This window comes from Stylophora pistillata, chromosome 7 (assembly GCF_964205215.1).
Source record: "Stylophora pistillata chromosome 7, jaStyPist1.2, whole genome shotgun sequence".
Classification (NCBI taxonomy): Eukaryota; Metazoa; Cnidaria; class Anthozoa; order Scleractinia; family Pocilloporidae; genus Stylophora; species Stylophora pistillata.
This window is the reverse complement of record NC_142525.1, coordinates 24,973,570-24,990,664: the sequence shown is the minus strand read 5'-3', so window position 1 is coordinate 24,990,664 and position 17,095 is coordinate 24,973,570. Positions and strand designations below refer to the sequence as shown.

The following is a 17,095-nucleotide window of genomic DNA, read 5'->3' as shown; positions in this document are numbered from 1 at the left end:
CTCTTGCTTTGTCTGGATAACTATCGCTGTTTTTGAAAATTCTGAAGGTGAGGGCGACTAACGAACCACGATCGCACTTCGTAACGACGGCCAGCTAAAGTCAGCAAACAGCACAAAACTCCAAACAAAATGACTCCCCTGTACCGCTATTTGTTAAGACGTGGTTTTAGTATAAAAAACCCATTCAAAGGATCAACCATAATAAACAAGGAGAAGTATCATGGATATTTTCCGACTTATAACCATGCAAAAGGCCGATGTTTTCATCGAACTCAGTCTACAAACACGTGAAGGCACTTGGCAGCCCAATGTTGATGACCACTGACCACTGTGACGTCACAGAAACGTATTTCCGCGGTGTCAGTTAGCTCATACTTGCAGCGCCTGCGTTATGGAATACCGCTGACTGGTGCGACGACTAAGAAAAGAGGTGTGACCACTCATGAAAGATCTACCCCTCCTTGTATCCGCTCAGATGAGTTCTTTATCCGTAAAGGGTTAATTTTTTTTGTAAACGAACGGGTTGTGTAAGAGGGTTTAATTCGCTTGCGGTGTAAAACTGAGATCAAACTCCTATAGTGTTACATGCCTGATACAATAAAAATTTAAATTTTTGACTTTTAGTTTTTTCTTCTTGGGTTAAAAAAGAAGGTCAAATAAGGCTGTGATAACCAAAAAAACAGTTTGTATCAATAACACTAAAAGAACAAAACACCAAATAAACAAACAATCATACAAAGTCAACCAAATTTAAAATGTAATTAGTATATTAAATATTTAAAAGTGATATGAATTAAGTAACCGTTAGTTTTTTTGTTTGTTAAGCTTAAGTAACCGTTAGTTTTTTGTTTGTTAAGCTTACATGTTCCCCCGGATTCTAAGGTAAGAGTTCTCAACCAAGATTTTTTCAAAAGATGGGTCGGGGGGAATGCAGTTCTGCGTATAGTGATGTTGTCATTTGACCCCTCTCTTACCCTGTCGTAGAAGTTAACTCGCAAAGAGCAATGGCTGTGAAATGCTCATTTTCCATGTTCTAGGTAAAAAGCGTTCACTGAATAAAATATTTTGAAATTTATTTTCTCAGAGCTGAACCACAGTCGCCAGGAGAAAAACAATTTATCTAAATGGTGTGTTCTCTTACTACATGGCCGTGGAGTACTGGGCTCCAGTATTGCAAAGGGGAAGTTCATGTGACGTCACATCCAGTTTACCGCCAGGTGTCGCACGTTGCTCGTGAAACTTTTTTTACGTGGGAAGGAAATCGGAAAAGAAAGGGAACGATTACTTTGATCTTGTGTATAAACTAACGCAATATTCATATGAGGAGATCGGTTTTTGGCCTCTTGCTCGAATAGAAGGAACGATTTAGCGGAGAATTCGAGGCAGGAAAAGTGTTTCCGGCGGAAGGTTGCATTCAAGTAAGTTCTCGCATGCAACGCGTTGCATTTCGTCGAGCGGAAATGGGATTCTGTTGTGTTCCTCTCCCTTCTTTTGTAAACAAACTGCGAAGCCGACCATACGATTAAAGATTTTCGATAATTTACTTCGTTTCTAATGATAACCTGTACATTTGCTGTGTTTTTGTCGCGATTCATAGCAACAAAGGAAATATTTGACAGCGAGTTACTGTCCGATCCGTGAAGTAAACAGCAAAAGCTCAAGGCGTCTTTGCTGCCTGGGGACGACAAAGTTGCAGGTATTATTTAAATGTTACTGATCTGTACCTCAAGTCGAACTTTATGTGTTCAGCTTGAGGTGATTTCGTTTTCGTTTAATTCGATGTAATCGTTTCAACAACATTCATTCTTGTTTACTTTTGCAATTAAAGGAAGTCAAAAGACGGTTCAGGTCGGAAAAAAAGTCCGAACCTGATCTCATGGCGGGAAATTTACGCTTAAATTGTCCCTTTTTTTGAGCACTAGTTAATATAACTTTTTAGTTCTGTAAAAAGAGTTCTATATGCGAAAAAAATTGTAGAGAACCATGTGTGATGATCGCGGTCGCTTTCAAGACCGTCGTTTCGTGCCCTGACGCACGACTTTGAGATCGGAAATTACTTTCCATTGATATGTTCATTCATTCTTGTCAGGATTTCCTCGTTAAGAATTTATTCGTTCTTATATATTCGTCTTTAAATTTCAGGTAACTTTACTTACTACTCGATTAATAAAGAAATCTAGTCCTTTGACTCGAGGAAAAGTCTCTAGTCAAAACAAGGTGTTGAGCATTTCATGTTGTTCTCAGCTTAACCCTTACACTACTTTGTTGAAATTATTGCATTCATGTCAGAGAAAAAAAAAAATTAAAAAAATACTGCAATGTACAAAATCTCCTGGCCTGTGACAGGAATGTGCTGAGGTTTGGCATCTGTATCCTAAAGTGGTGAATTCTAAATTGCCTAAACATTTTTTCGGAATTAAAGATAAGAAAACTTACAGCAAAAATATTGGTTAGATTCTAAAAGTCTTCAAGTCTAAGTTTTGCAGTCACATGGGTTTGTTGGTTTGGCTTGTCAGGTCTCATCCTTTCTTAAATAACTGTGGCATTACAAGGGCCCTGATTGGTCCAAAACCATTCATTTATTGCACCTGTAAACCTGAAGAAAATTGAAACAGTTTTAGTTTATTTCACAAAAGCAACAGACTGCTCTTTCTATATTACTCGGTGCTAAATCAAGAGACAGCATATACCTATACTTATGAAACTTCATTGGCTCCCGGTCACAAAACGAATTCAATTCAAGATACTGTTGATAACGTACAAAGCACTAAATGACATGGCTCCAACCTATCTTGTTCAACTTCTTAGTCGATATATTCCAGCACAAAACCTCCGTTCATCAAACATGAATCTACTTGAGGTCCCAACAATTCGAACAAAAACGTATGGGCAAAGAGCATTCTCCTACGCTGCACCGTATTTGTGGAATCAACTACCTGAATGCATAAAAAACGCCGAATCTGTTGACTCCTTTAAAAGCTTATTGAAAACTTATCTTTTCAAAAATTAATTAAGCCACCAGATTTTTTGATATCGTACGTTGTCAAATATATGTATAACACGTAATAATTCATTAGTTTAGATAGAGTAGCGAAAATTACATGTCTAGGATTTTTATTGAAATTTTGTTAATTGTAATTGTAAAGCCCATAGAGTTCAATTTTAATGTGCTATATAAGAACTTATTAAATTAAAATTAAATTAGTTAACCAGTGTAATAACCAACTTGGGATGTTCAGAGAACTCTCAAAAAGTTTGTGTACAATGTTCGTATTAGGGACGTTAAGCAAACCATAACGCAACAGCAATGAGGGTGTGGCAAAACAAAAGATCTAATTGGCAGAGTAATAGCTCACATTTCTTCGCCATTTTCTGCCAAACAACAACATGAAATCACCAAAATTTGTGTTGTCCAAGAACGAAAACCCTGATGGCCAATTATTAAACTTTAAATTAATTTTTTGGATCTCAATGCTGTTCACATATGTGTGGCTGAGGTTGTATTGTGGCACAGTAAGAGACAGTAAACACATCCAGCGATTTGCAAAATTATTGCCATCAAATTAAATTCATTTTTTAATTGACATTTTCCTTGCTGTTGTTGTCCTGACTGTTCAAGGTCTAACCAATAAGAATGAATTCATAGTCCACTAATAATTAATAACTAATAATTGTAGCTTTCCTGTCATTTCTTACACTACATATTTGTGTTATTTTTTATTTGAGTTTTTTGTGTATTTTTTTTGTGACATTTTCCTTTCAATGTTCTGACTAGTTAAATTTGTCTTAACTTTGTTGTTGGTTTGCCTGATAAAGATGCTCTCTAAACATGTTCAGCCATCACGACACTGTCCAGTAATATCAAAATAATTTTGCATATTATCATTGCTTTCTTTGCTGTGATAGTGACATCTTACAATGGCAGCTCCTAGTGATACTACCTTGGATACTGAGGATGGAACCCCAGGTAGCCCCACTCTGCAATTGCAATGTAATGCAACAAGTTCTGCTGAAGATATTAAAAAGTTATTAGCAGAGAAACTGCAGAGGCAACTTACTGATTTTCCAGTCAGCTTCAATGGTACAGAGGTACAGTGAATGGCAAGACAAGTTTTCAGTATTTGTTAGACAAGTGAAGTCTCCTCACTTAGATGAGTGTAGTCCTCAGAAGGACTGTTGTCAGTAATGGGGACTGACATTTTTCAGAGACCTGAACGGAAGTTATTGTCAGAGTCAGATAATTAAACATTGAGGTAATACTAGGGGTTGATTATTTCAACAAAGTTTAGCCGCTGTTTAACAAAACTGCGGCGTTCTTAGTCATCGAATTAGCCCAACATTTTATCTGAAAATTTGTTTTTGTGAATAATGCCTAGAGGATGTCAATGTTATAGTGGAAAGACATTTATTAACCCTAAATCAACCCTCTTATGGAGAATCCGTGAGGCCCACTTGCTTAAAACCTTAGTTTAAGTTTATGATAATTTATGACATAAAATTACAGTGCTGACATCTCAAAAGTATCGTTTTATACAAATTTGGCATTTAACCAGTACAGAAATAGAGCTTAATAGTCCTTTTAGTGAATTTTATTTCTTAGAGCTTTATGTCCAAACTACTGTGGAATTACCCTTATATAGACCTTGTGTAAATAACCGGCCCTAAATGTCTAAAATATGAAACTAATTCTTATTGTAAGATTGTGGTGAAAATTTCACTTTGATGTTTGGGTCAATGTGCTCCAAAGTTACTGAATTTCTGCAAATTGTTGATATATAAGTTGGAATTTTTTTTTCATTCAGTTTATACTTTTTGGAGAAAATTATCAATATTAAGTAAATGGTGTGGTACTTCTAGAGCATTTACTTATCCATTGAATACATATACATGTATTCAATGTCACAGCTGTACAGGTGTGGCTGTAGCTCTATAGTTAACCCTTGAATTGCCAATATCTGATTGTGTATTCTTCCATTCTAACTGCTTCACATTTCCTTGTAAATTATAAGTTGTGAAAATTGAATGTTAGATGAAGATAGCAACTTCTAGCAGACAAGTTTGAGTATTCTCATTACCTGTTTGCTGGATCATGTAGAGATGTTATAGGGAGAAGTTACATGTTCATCACTTTTGGGAGTTCAAGGTGTTAAGATTAAAGTTGAATAGAATCATAAAGAAAATGGAAAGGTGAGAGTAGTAATTTTTTCACTAGAAGTGGAAAAATGAAACTTCCAGAATCAATCATGGTCTTCATGTATAATTATGTTTTAGTTCAATTTTATCCTCTAGTTTAATTTTTTTTAACCAGTTTAATTTTACTGATTAGGGTTAAAGCATTCATTTTACTGATTAGGGTTAGGGTTAGGGAGGGGTGACTCAGGCATGTCTTGGCAAATGCACATTTTTTATGTTATCATTAATATTACAAATTTTGGAGCTCCACTTTTAGGCTTGGCTAAATCTATACATTATAATTATTTACAAATATATGATACATTGTATTTTCTTCTTTTGTTGTGAACTAGCTGACAACTGTCCAGAGTATTCTGAAGGATACAGGTTTGGAAAATGGAACTCTGGACCAAACTTTAACTTTACTTGTTGTTTTGAATGGTAAGTTTTTGAAAAATACCAATTTGAATTAATGCTTTGTTTTTTCTCTATGTATATTTTTTACTGTAGTTGTAATTATGACGTTATCAGTAATAGTCATTAAATCCCATTCACCTCGGTTTAACTTTTTTGCTAGCAGTTCTCTTGCAGATATTGAGAATTCTTTTTTTCCTTCACAGAGGAGAATCGAAGGATAGAAATTACCAGTGTTCACACTGCCTCACCAGGTATTATTATCACTGATGATAATTACATGTATTTTGTACACAATCAATTTTCTGCAAGAAAAAGCCACTTATTACCACTATTAATTGATGTACAACAGTAAGTACTGTATCCTCTTTACACAAAATTTTACATGACTTGTAGAGTTTCATGTAAAAGAGGGAAATGAATTCTTGAAGAAAGAAAGAAAGTCTTAAGCACTCTAAACAACAAACCTGTCTAGTTACAATGATAAGGTTGAGATTGGACATCAGCATTATCAGGCGCCTCTGGCAGCCGCTTCAGTCCATGTAACAATCTCACCTTCCCAAACTTGAACTTGGCATTATACATACTCAGTGTTTGTGTCACAGTGAAAAACTGTCAGTGAAGATACTAGAAGAGAGAGTCACTAGTCTAATCTAGGGAGTCCGTAGTTGCAGAAACCTTTTTTTATTTTTCCTGGAAGAGGTTAATTCTTATTGTCTCCCTTCAAAATTTTCTTTTTTTTTTTGGTTGGGGATGATCTTTAGTTGGTTTGCCACCTCTTCCAGTTGTGGAACCTGAGGTCAAGATGAACAGTGTTGAAATTCAAGCTGTCTTTCCGTCAGTACCTACTGCTGAAGAACCTCCTAAGAAACGAAGAAGGTCATCAGGATCTACCACAGGGAAAGGTAGACTATATTAATGGAAAACAAGTACTAAGCTTATAATTTTTTGTCCTTCTAATGTAAGTGGTCTTTTGTCAATTTTAATTTTAGAATTTATGCTTTCGCTCCCAGTTCTTATCATTGTCTTTCATATAAGTCCAATGTGTACAGTGTATGATTCTAGTTTGGATAATTTGGTATTGGATCAACTAATAATCCTCTGTTTCACATTTTCTTTATTCTCATCACTTGCCTTCTTGATATTGTCTTGATACTGTAAGGAAAAATTCTGTATTGGTCACTTATGGGTTGATATAAATTTAAAATAAATTGTCAGCTTAAAGGTACTGTCACTTAAAAGAAATTTTGAATTCAAGAATAATTGTTCAGTAGGAGAATGTGATTGTCTCTTGCGTAGTTTCTTCCTTGTTTTCTTGTACAGAAATCATGTAGTTTCAAGCTGTGTGTAAATCCAGTTTTTCCTGAAAGAACAGTCCCCCCCACATTTTTTCTCTATAAGCGAATCTATAATTTGAATGTATTGGCTGTAGTTCCTCACGCATTACACACACTTTTTTTTTTCAAATAAATTTTCAGGCAACACTAAACCTGGTCAACACCCTGCCTCAGTTTCTCAACAAGTTCCGGTCATCAGTTGCACCAACTCTGATAGTGAGTAGCCAAATATTTTTTCCATTTCTCCAGCTCTATGACCGCCCGGCCAGCTCAATTAGTTAGAGCACCGGATTGTGTTGTGGGGGAGGTCGAGGGTTCGAGCCCTGGCCGGACCAATACTCCTGGTCTTATAAAATAACTGAGGAGAATTTGCTGCCTTTCTATAATATCAAGAAATGGATAGATATTCTAGTATTCCCGGATAAGGATGAATAAACCGTAGGCCCCGTCTCCTGCAGGGTTAGGGGCAGGAGATGTTAAATGTTAATTTCCCACGCATGAGATTACTGTGTGGTGGATGTCCTCCCCTGGGGTGGGATGGGTGGGTGTTATGTAATTGTTTCACAGGGCCCCATTTTAACCAGCTATTTGCTGAACTGGGCTACCCTGTCTAAATATTCGTAATAAATAAATAAATCCAGGAATTTGTGATTTGGGGGAGGGGGGGGGGGTCCAAACTTTGATTCATTAAATACAGAATTTTTTGTTAAAAACTGCAGAGACTGCTCCAAGGGAGTGCTATATAATACGTTATTAAAGATACTTGCATAACTAGCCAGGGGAGTAGTGCTATAGAAATCTGTCCCTGCAAGAAAGTTTGGTGTCAGACCAGTAGTAAAAAAAAAGTGGGGTCCAGACCCCCTGAAACCCTCCATCTGGATCTGCCACTGAATTTTTATTCAGGGTTCTCATAAGAAGGAGGAGCCTGGGAACTAGTACCAGGTTAAAAAGTTTTCAGCACTGGCCTACCTTTACATTGGACATTCAGTATAGTAGGGTTCACTTTTGATGTGAATTTTTGTCCGGCCATTCACATTAAAATGATCAGGTACTTGAAAATGTAATGAAACCTCCATACATCATGTTTCCTTTCTTTTTTTATCATCCAGTCAAGATTGAGTTTTTACGTGTAAGAATTTGGTATCATATTTCATTTCTTAATAAATCACAAATTAAGGTTTGGTTATAAATTATACCGGTAATTCTTCTTATAGTTAAAAAGTTAAATTGGGTCATAACAAATTATACATTTCTTCCTATAGGGAAAGTGCTGAGGGTATCAAATAATTCAGTTCTTGATTGTTATTCAATATGTAATCAAAATAAATCTCAAACTGAATGTTGTAAACATGCCTGGTTGCAGATAGTGTCCATGGGCAGCAAATTTCAGTCATAAAGAATGGTAAGAACTTAAAAGTTGTGTAAATGTGTTGAGTGCTGAAGAAAGAAATGCAATAGTCCTGACATTCAGGAGTCTTTTGGGCCAAAAAAGAGAACTGTATTGTTCTTTAAAATGCTTTGGTTGTCACAACCACATAATCATGTACATACATATGGTGTGCACCATTGGAATCAAATCAGCCGGAGGTCTGAGACTACTGCAACTACAGTATGTGTATACTATAATTTCAAATAACTATTTCATGCAAGGCTTTTTGGCAAGTACAGCTGTAAGGAAATATTTTATTGTAATGCCATTGCACTAGCTAGTGAATGTCACTTTGACATTAGAATTCTCCCTGTGCCAACATGTTCACTCATAGGAAATTGGAAACAAGATTTTAGAATGTGCAATATATGTTATATCTTTTAGGTAGGAATGGACCTGGCTTGCTCCTGCTTGAATGAATTTGTTACTGTTTATTTGTGTCATGTAAATCTAATTTTTTTTTGTGTTGTTTTGTTGTTTTTTTTTTACTTATTGTAACATGCTTTTGAATCTTAAGGTTTGGAAAATTCTTCTGGTAAAGATGAAGCATCTTTAATTGGGATCACCCAAGCACAAGGGTCGTTCTCTCTAAAAGGTAGCCTTTTTTATTAAGGTGGCTGAACACAGTTTTTGATACCTTAAATTTGTTTCTTTCACCATTTTCTCTAAAACCCTTGATCTCTCAGTCGCCAAAATTGGCAGCAAGCGAGTTGACAACACAAACTTTGCTTTTTTCGATAGTTAAGCTGACGTATATGTCATTGCCATGGCGACATGAATAGATATAAATAGGCAATTAAAATCAGTTTTGTTTCTTTGTAGAAAATCTAGTCATTAGATTTTCTTTATAATTTGCATGCAGCGAGCATGTAACGATACTCACAAGTTAACACCATTTTGCTGACAATTTAACAGAGACATCTTTGATTATCCTTTGTTGAAGGTTCACTCTATTTTCTAGAATTTCCTTTGTTTAAAATCAATTTGTTTCAATTACTCCAGTTACTTATTTCCTGAAGTATTTTTGAGAAAAATTTCGGCTGTTCTGAAAATGCGGAGTGCAGAGTCTAAAAAAAAATTAAAATAAAAAAATTAAAAGAATAATTAAATACATAGATAAACTAGAAATAGAAATTTAAGAAATAAAAATAATAGTTATTAAAAAATTCACGCCGCCTGAAGTGGACTGTTCATATGGTATATTAAACTCAAGATTTTCACAGTTAGCAGTTCACTTTTACGGAAAAAAAAAAAGAGTAAAGAACAGTCCAGTGTTGACCATGTCTAGAAAATGCAAGAAATTACACCTTTGGTTTTAGTGAAAAGCTGTACTGCCTTGAAATAATCTCAAGCTTTGCTTTCCAAAAATAAACTGCCCGTGTGAATTAACCCTTGAACCATTCTCACAACTTGTCAACTGCGTGTCCTAAAGTTCTCGCAAAGCTCAAACTAAAACCTTGAAAGATATTCAGCGCTGAAAAATAGTAAGATGATAAATGTAGATTGACAAATAGAGAAACAAGTCAATGCACAGGTAAAGTTGCACTTTGAGAAATCAAATTATAAAAATAAGAATTTTCCCAAAAAAGCCATTTAATGGCACAGGGTTGCTTGTCTTGTCAATTTCACGTGCAACTACCGTGACTGCGGCCATGTATTTTTTTTTTTCTGCTAGAATCTAATATCTTCTCCGGAAGAAAATTACTGATTTCAAGGTGGAAATAAAGTTAAATTCATGATACACAGTACTTGAAGGCTTTTAACGCAAAACAGAGTAAAAATAGCGCTTTTTCCCAATTTTTTCGCTCACCATTTTCCCAGCTATGACTCAACTTACCTGGAAAAGGCTGAGGGATAAGTTGTCTCCTCTACCCAGGCATTCAATCAATTGACGTGGAAAGGCATGTGACGGGGATAAACGTACTTAATATATTCATTTAAAGCTGGTAATAAGTGGTAAAAGTGAACTGCTAACTAGTATGAAAATCTTGAGTTTAATATACCATATGAGCAGTCCACTTCAGGCAGCGTGAATTTTTTAATAACTATTATTTTTATTTCTTAAATTTCTATTTCTAGTGTATTTATGTTTTTAATTATTCTTTTAATTGTTTCATTTCATTTTTCATTTTTTTAAATTTTTTTTAGACTCCGCACTCTGCACTCCGCATTTTTGGAACAGCCTGTATTTATGTTTTTAATTATTCTTTTAATTATTTCATTTAATTTTTTATTTTTTTATTTTTTCTTAGACTCAGCACTCCGCACTCCGCACTCTGCACTCCGCGTTTTCGGAACAGCCAAAAATTTTATGAAATTCTAATGAGTGGTTCTCAAGAAATAAGCACATTTCCGAGAAAGCAATTTTTCATTCAATTGCAGTTTTGAGACTTACTACGCATGCGCTGCATTTAACTGGTTTCTTTCTGTAACGACGAAAAAGCTGAGAATTGCTGGGTTCTTTGCACCGTTAACTTTTCTAACATATCTTTGTAATAAAAGATTAAATCCCTCTATAAACTGGGCCAACTATAGAGAAAAAAATAGCACAGATAGTGTGGGACAAGTTGAGTAAATGAAATGACCGCTCTGTTGATGGCATGTTTGTTTTTTGCAATCCTAGTGCGTGTGCTGAATTGCATCAGCAAAAGCGCACGCGAAAATTGTGTTCAGCCACCTTAACTATAATTATATCACTGACAAATATGTTACACCACTTTTGAGAAAGTTACATATGTAAGTTGTACACAGCTTAGTTGTTTAAGAACGCTCTCTCTAAAGACACCTTAGCTATACTCTCTCATTGTTGGTTTGATGACCAAATGAATATGCTTGACTTAGTGAAATTTTGGGTTGAGATGAGGAACCTCAGATGAGGCTTCCACTAGTTGATGCCCTTCCAACTGGAATACTCCTTTGCTAGTTTACTTGCACAAGTACATTTAAGCCTCTGGTCATTTTTTGAATTTGCAGCTATCTGGTGTGAACTTCAGATGAAGTGGGAGAGTCTGTTTTCAAAAGTTTTTTTAACTTAAAATCTTGCATCCATTTTCCCAATAGGCCAAACACCAACTTGCACTAAAGGGATTTTGTGAGTGCTCCTTTGGTTTAACTTGCTCCCTCTTATGCTCAACACTGCACGACTTTGGCATTCATATGGTTTTTTGCTCAATACAGGTTTGGCAGGAATTGGGTCAGATCCCCCCACATTAATTCTGCAAACATCATCTCAGAATAGCCCAGGAGAAGACAAATCTCCATCTGCAGGTACAAAAGTTAGAGTGATTGAAGTTAAAAAAAGAGGAAGTGAATCATCATCGAGGTACATCAATATGGGTGTGCAAATGGAACTGACTTTGCAGGGTGCTCCATTAGAAAATTCTAGAAAAGAATGATCTAACCATCAAATTGGAAATAGGTGTTCCCCCTTTCCCAATATCCCTGTAGAATACAATGCCTTGTATGTACATTACATAATTATTGAATTACATATTCACGCAGTTATTTAGTAGAATCTTGTGGAACATATAACACCATGTTAAGATGTCCACCTGCTGGTTATGAAAATTTTTTGTACTCAGCAACAAGGTTGACAAAAGTGCTGAATGCCAGCAAAATCTGGTGGGTGAGGAAGTGGAAATCTTAATCTACTGGATTTTTAGCCAGTAATTAATTGGTATATCACAATGGTGCACTTCTGAGGTTAGACACTTACAATTGTTCAATTTCAAACTCTATCCCATGAGCTGCCCTGCTTGAAATCTCAGCCATAAGCCCAAATTCTTAGCTTCAACCCATCAGCAAAGCCTGGTATATTTACAATTATTAAAAACTAGATCATTGGATAATGCAATTCAAGACTTTTTATTGGCTTAGCCATTATGGTATATCAGCCAATATACCATAATCCACAAATATGGTAAGCGTACATGTCAGCTTAAAATTAAAAGAGAGCTAAAAATTTAATAAAATTTTAATTAATAATTTAATTTAATGTTTCTAATAACACAATTATTCCACTCGCACTTGTTGGATATGAGATGATTATAGCCAACTCGGTGCTACGCGCCTTGTTGGCTATCTATCATCTCATATCCAACGCATGCTCATGGAATAATTGTTAAATCTGGTCATAGCAGTTAATGATGCTTGAATTGTTCATTTTTTGTTAACAATCATCACTTGACAATGACAATTTTGCCAGTGGCCTTTTATTTTATGGAAAGTTTTTATTAAGTTGTTGTCCCCTGGTATTCTCTGTGCACATGAAACAGATGCTGTGAGTGGTGAAGAGGAAGAAAAAGCAAAGAGTATTGATGGAAAGACATGTCCAGGCAACAGATCAGGTAACTGTACCCAGGTCTACCATTTGAAACCATTTTGTTGTTGTTGTTTTTTTTTTACCTGAAAAATTTGTAGGGGCCACCAATGCTTGGCAAAATAAACACAACAACTCATAGGTGTCCAGATTCTTTGTAATGTAATAACAACTTCAACAATTTATATACATCTATCCAATAATGAATCAAAGTTGTTGATTCTTCAAAACTGACAAAAAACTACGAAGAAGGCACATGTCATGGGAAACTGTGCTGTCAGTACATGTAAGCAGCACTTTTGATTATATACATAGACACACTGAATCATACAGAGTTTTTCAAATAATTGCTCAACTCAGTGGGATGTTGGTCTTGCTGGTTCTGCAGATAGCAGACAATTGAATGGAGTGCTAACCCTTAATGCCCTAAGATTAGTATGCATATTCTCCATACTGTTTTCTATGCAATTCCTTTGGTGCTGACAAGGAGAATTTGTTGAACAATCAAGAGCTTCTTTAGATGTTGATCATTTCTTTTATTCTCATGACCATAATGTATGATTTAGGGGTGATATTGGTAGGAGAAATTAGATACTAGTTATTCTTAGAGTTCAGAGGGTTAAGTTCTATTTTTTATGGTGTTCTATTTTTGTTTTGTTGGTGGTGTTTTTTCCTTCAAAAGCTTTCATTTCCCCTCTGTCCTTTTGGCTCTTTCTTTAAACCTCAGTTTGTGGCAAAAGGCTTGGAAAGTGTAATCAATGACCTATTAACTAGATTCAACTCTTCCTCCACTCACAGGGGTATCATTAATGTTTTCAGCAGGAGGGCAACTGGTTTTCACAGGCACGCAAAACTTTTTGAATTAAGCTTCTTTATAAGATAAACTTTCCTCTAGATGGTCAAACCAGGTGGGCAAAACTGTCCTCACAACCAGTCAATTTGCCTGGTGCACAGGCCCTTAATGAAACCCCTGTGCTCAAATACAACAATCTTAGGATAGGCTTCAAGCACCTCTTTTTGCAATCCTGTGGGGTAGGGAGGGGTTTTAGGGGAGGGGGTAGGGGGGCTTTTAAATTGAGTCATGACTTTTGAAGAACAAAAGAGTCCAGAAGGAAGAGTGTTTTATTTGGCATTTCAGGTACTTTTGCTTGATCCAATTGCTATAATTTTGGTTCAAATGGAGAATATCTCTTTCACTCTTGTGTGGGATAGAAATGAATTGTCGCCTGCCAGGAATTCACATCTCCAGCTTCCACATTTGTTGTTACAACTTGGTAATCTTTTTTTCTCTACTAGGTAACAATGGTCAGATTCAGCTGTGGCAGTTCTTGTTGGAGCTGTTGACAGACAGAGGCAGTCGGCATCTGATCATGTGGGTTGGAGAGAATGGAGAGTTTAAACTGAATGATCCTGAACAGGTGGCACAACAATGGGGCAAACGCAAAAACAAACCAGCCATGAATTATGAAAAACTGAGCCGTGCCTTACGGTATTACTACGATGGAGACATGATTCATAAGGTTCATGGGAAGAGGTCTGTAAAGAAGACATTTTGTGGATAATTTTAATTTTTGTTTCAAAAACCTTAAGTGAGGGTATATTTTCCACTCCATGTATACATTTTAATGAATAAAGACTGATAGTTTCTAAAGAAACTGTTAGAGGCTGTGTTGGTGGGGGTAACGAAATAATTTGGATATATCAACAAAGTTGAAATGGAAAATTGGCCACTGTAATGATTACAAAAGAGGACGTTTCGAGCGTTAGCCCTTCGTTGGAGCAAATATAAGGTTTTGTGTCATTCAATCCATGCATTGCTTTGATATAGACTGATGTTTTTTATTGACCTCTCAGCAATAGAAATGATTCCATGAGCCTGGCATTGTACAGTGGTTACATGTATTACCATGTGCTGTTATCAATATTACATGCATTGTTGGAACCACCTTCTTGTGTTTGTGTGACTGTTCTGTCTTTGAAGTCTTCTAGCCTGAAAACATAACACTTACAATCTGATTCAACATGATGAATAAATTGTTTTTTTTACATGTCCTTCTGTCAGTCTCTGTCCTCAGAGATTATGGGTAAATTGTGTTTTCTATTTCAGAATGATTATGTATCTACATGAGATGAACTTGTGTTAAATGATTGAATATGAAAGCAAGTCAATGTGGAGAGAGAGCAACCTTGAATTAGAGGCTCAAGAAGGATCAAAAAGGAATTTCTCTAAGTAATATTAGTTCATTTGAAAGCTAAAAGGAGAAAAAAAAGAATTAAAAATATCAACTATGGGATAATGTGTGATTATAACACCAATTCTCAGATCTAAAATTGCTAGAAATGTAGGACCAGCGTTAGGGGTGAAACTGTTCATTCATTTTGGATATATCAACAAAGGTGAAATGGTAAATTGGCCAACCTAACGATTACAAAAGCTGACGTTTCGAGCGTTAGCCCTTCGTCGGAGCGAATGGCCAATTTACCATTTTAACTTTGTTGATATATCCAAATTATTTCGTTACTCCCACCGATGCAGCCCCAAACAGATTCTTTCAAAACTATCAGCCTTTGTTCATTCATTTGATTGTATGGACAGAATGATACAGACGTAAATAACTGGCTTACTGATATTGGATTCTCTTCTCACAGGTTTGTATACAAGTTTGTGTGTGACCTGAAAAACCTGTTGGGCTATAGTGCAGGAGAGCTGAGTAGACTTGTACTGGAAGCTGAAGATGCAGCCAGTGACATGGAGCCTGGGACAAATGGGGGACATTAGATTGGTTTATAATCTAGAACATTGTAGTGTATTTGTATACATTATGTCTGTAAATAAGGAGTGAAGATGGTTTCCATAGATTGTAAACAATTATGCTGAAACCTTTTTTAAGAAAACAATGTCCAATTGGTGGTAATTTTGGCATTGCATTTACTCAGCTCTTCAAAGAAGGATTTTAGAAGCATTGTATTGTTTTTTTGTTTTTTTTTAATTTCCCCTTCTTGGGGCTTCTATAGTCAGGGCTGTATGTACTTGCCATAGGTGGATAGATCCACAAACTGCGTTTCAAACGTTCTTTAAAAGGAAAGATTGTTTTTTTTTTTTTAATTCGATTTTCACCAGTAGTCGCCAGAATCAATTGTTAATAGATGGTGACTACATTGTATATTTATTTCATGCAAGACAAAAATAGATAACTTTAAAAAGACTCTCATGTAAACAAACTTAAGTATTTACTTATGTTAATGTTTGGTAAATATGATGAATGACACAATCGTATGAGCCTTGTTGACAACTCATTTTAAGAGCTCAAGTTTGGGTTTGTTAACTTTGCAGCTACAGCTGCTTACCTTGAACCAAGGGCGTAGCCAGGGGGGTCCTGGGGTGCCCGTGACCCCCCCTTGGTAGGTCTTCTTTAGAGCAAACAACGTACAATATTCAGGTGGCGAAAACGCCATGACAATATCTTGGCCGTAAAAGCCATTGATATGGGCCTCCATGCCGCGATGATACGACTGAGCCCGCTGATACACGCGGGAGAGCAGCGGTGTAAATGGTGAGTAGCCTCTGACCCCCCCCCCCCTTTGTAAAATCCTGGCTACGCCCCTGTGAACGGATGAGAAGTATTAGACATACAAGTGAAGATTACAGGGAATAATCCCTGACAAGTTATTCTCTCCATAATTTCTGAAGATCTGATATTTTCAGTAATTCTCCTTTGTGGCTTCTTCCCATTTCCTTTTAAATTGAAGATGAGAACGTAGTAGTCAATCAGTCAACTTTAATTTTTTAATCATTTTATACTTAACACCTGTTATCCGAATAAATTATTTAGAGTGGAAGGTGGAGTTACTGGTCAAACATTCAACATTTGAATAGCACAAGGCTCTTGGATGTTCGTGAAGGGGGCATAGCGACCGCATAAGCAACTGAGCATGCGCCTTCTTACGGAAATCAAGGGCATACACATTGGTAATCGGTGAGGAGTGCCATTAGTTATCAGAATGACTGGTTTTAAGGAGAAATAAAAGACTAAATAAAAATCTGTGGACAATGATTTTGAGTTGTCAAAATTTTTCTGGTTTAAAAGGAGCCGTCGTCCCTTTCTTAGTATTGACCCTCTGTATGTCAATCACGGATGTGGGGGAGGAAAAGGTAAGGACAGGTGAAGCTGGGTGTAACAAAAGGATGTTCAATTCAAAGGCTGTAACATTTCCTAAAGTGAAGGCATAAATGCTATAGAAACAAAACAAATCCTTGCGTATTTATCCAAACTGTATCATCTTTTAAGCACTACCGTCATTTTAAGTCTAGAGAATCTACTCCTCTCTCCCTCTCCTCCCAGGAGTTTTAAACGCGTTATCCGCTCATAATTTAATTATAGAGGCAAGACCAATACAACGTAGATAAGTTTTAAGACGGAGCAC

The 17,095-nt window shown here is 36.2% G+C and overlaps 1 protein-coding gene across 2 annotated transcripts; it reads left to right on the top strand.

Annotated features, from left to right (window-relative positions):
- The first annotated feature begins 1,203 nt into the window (after nt 1-1,203).
- LOC111341388 (uncharacterized) lies at nt 1,204-16,725 on the top strand. 2 transcript variants are annotated; one of them, XM_088728322.1, is made up of 13 exons: nt 1,204-1,418; nt 1,598-1,696; nt 3,907-4,089; nt 5,526-5,613; nt 5,793-5,840; nt 6,351-6,491; nt 7,065-7,139; nt 8,287-8,325; nt 8,870-8,947; nt 11,530-11,619; nt 12,627-12,698; nt 13,967-14,204; nt 15,320-16,725. In XM_088728322.1, the coding sequence occupies exons 3-13, from the start codon at nt 3,919-3,921 to the stop codon at nt 15,447-15,449; spliced, it is 1,170 nt and encodes a 389-aa protein (XP_088584448.1). In that variant the 5' UTR covers nt 1,204-1,418; nt 1,598-1,696; nt 3,907-3,918; the 3' UTR covers nt 15,450-16,725. The 2 variants fall into 2 exon arrangements, with proteins under 2 accessions (XP_088584448.1, XP_088584449.1); XM_088728323.1 differs by lacking the exon at nt 1,204-1,418 and having other exon boundaries at nt 1,451-1,696.
- The last annotated feature ends 370 nt before the right edge of the window (nt 16,726-17,095 follow it).

Coding starts and splice junctions, on each gene's coding strand:
- LOC111341388 (XM_088728322.1), top strand. CDS start 3,919: ATGGCAGCTCCTAGTGATACTACCTTGGATACTGAGGATGGAACCCCA. Junction 6,492..7,064: donor AGGATCTACCACAGGGAAAG/GTAGACTATATT, acceptor ATAAATTTTCAG/GCAACACTAAACCTGGTCAA. Junction 11,620..12,626: donor AGACAAATCTCCATCTGCAG/GTACAAAAGTTA, acceptor CACATGAAACAG/ATGCTGTGAGTGGTGAAGAG.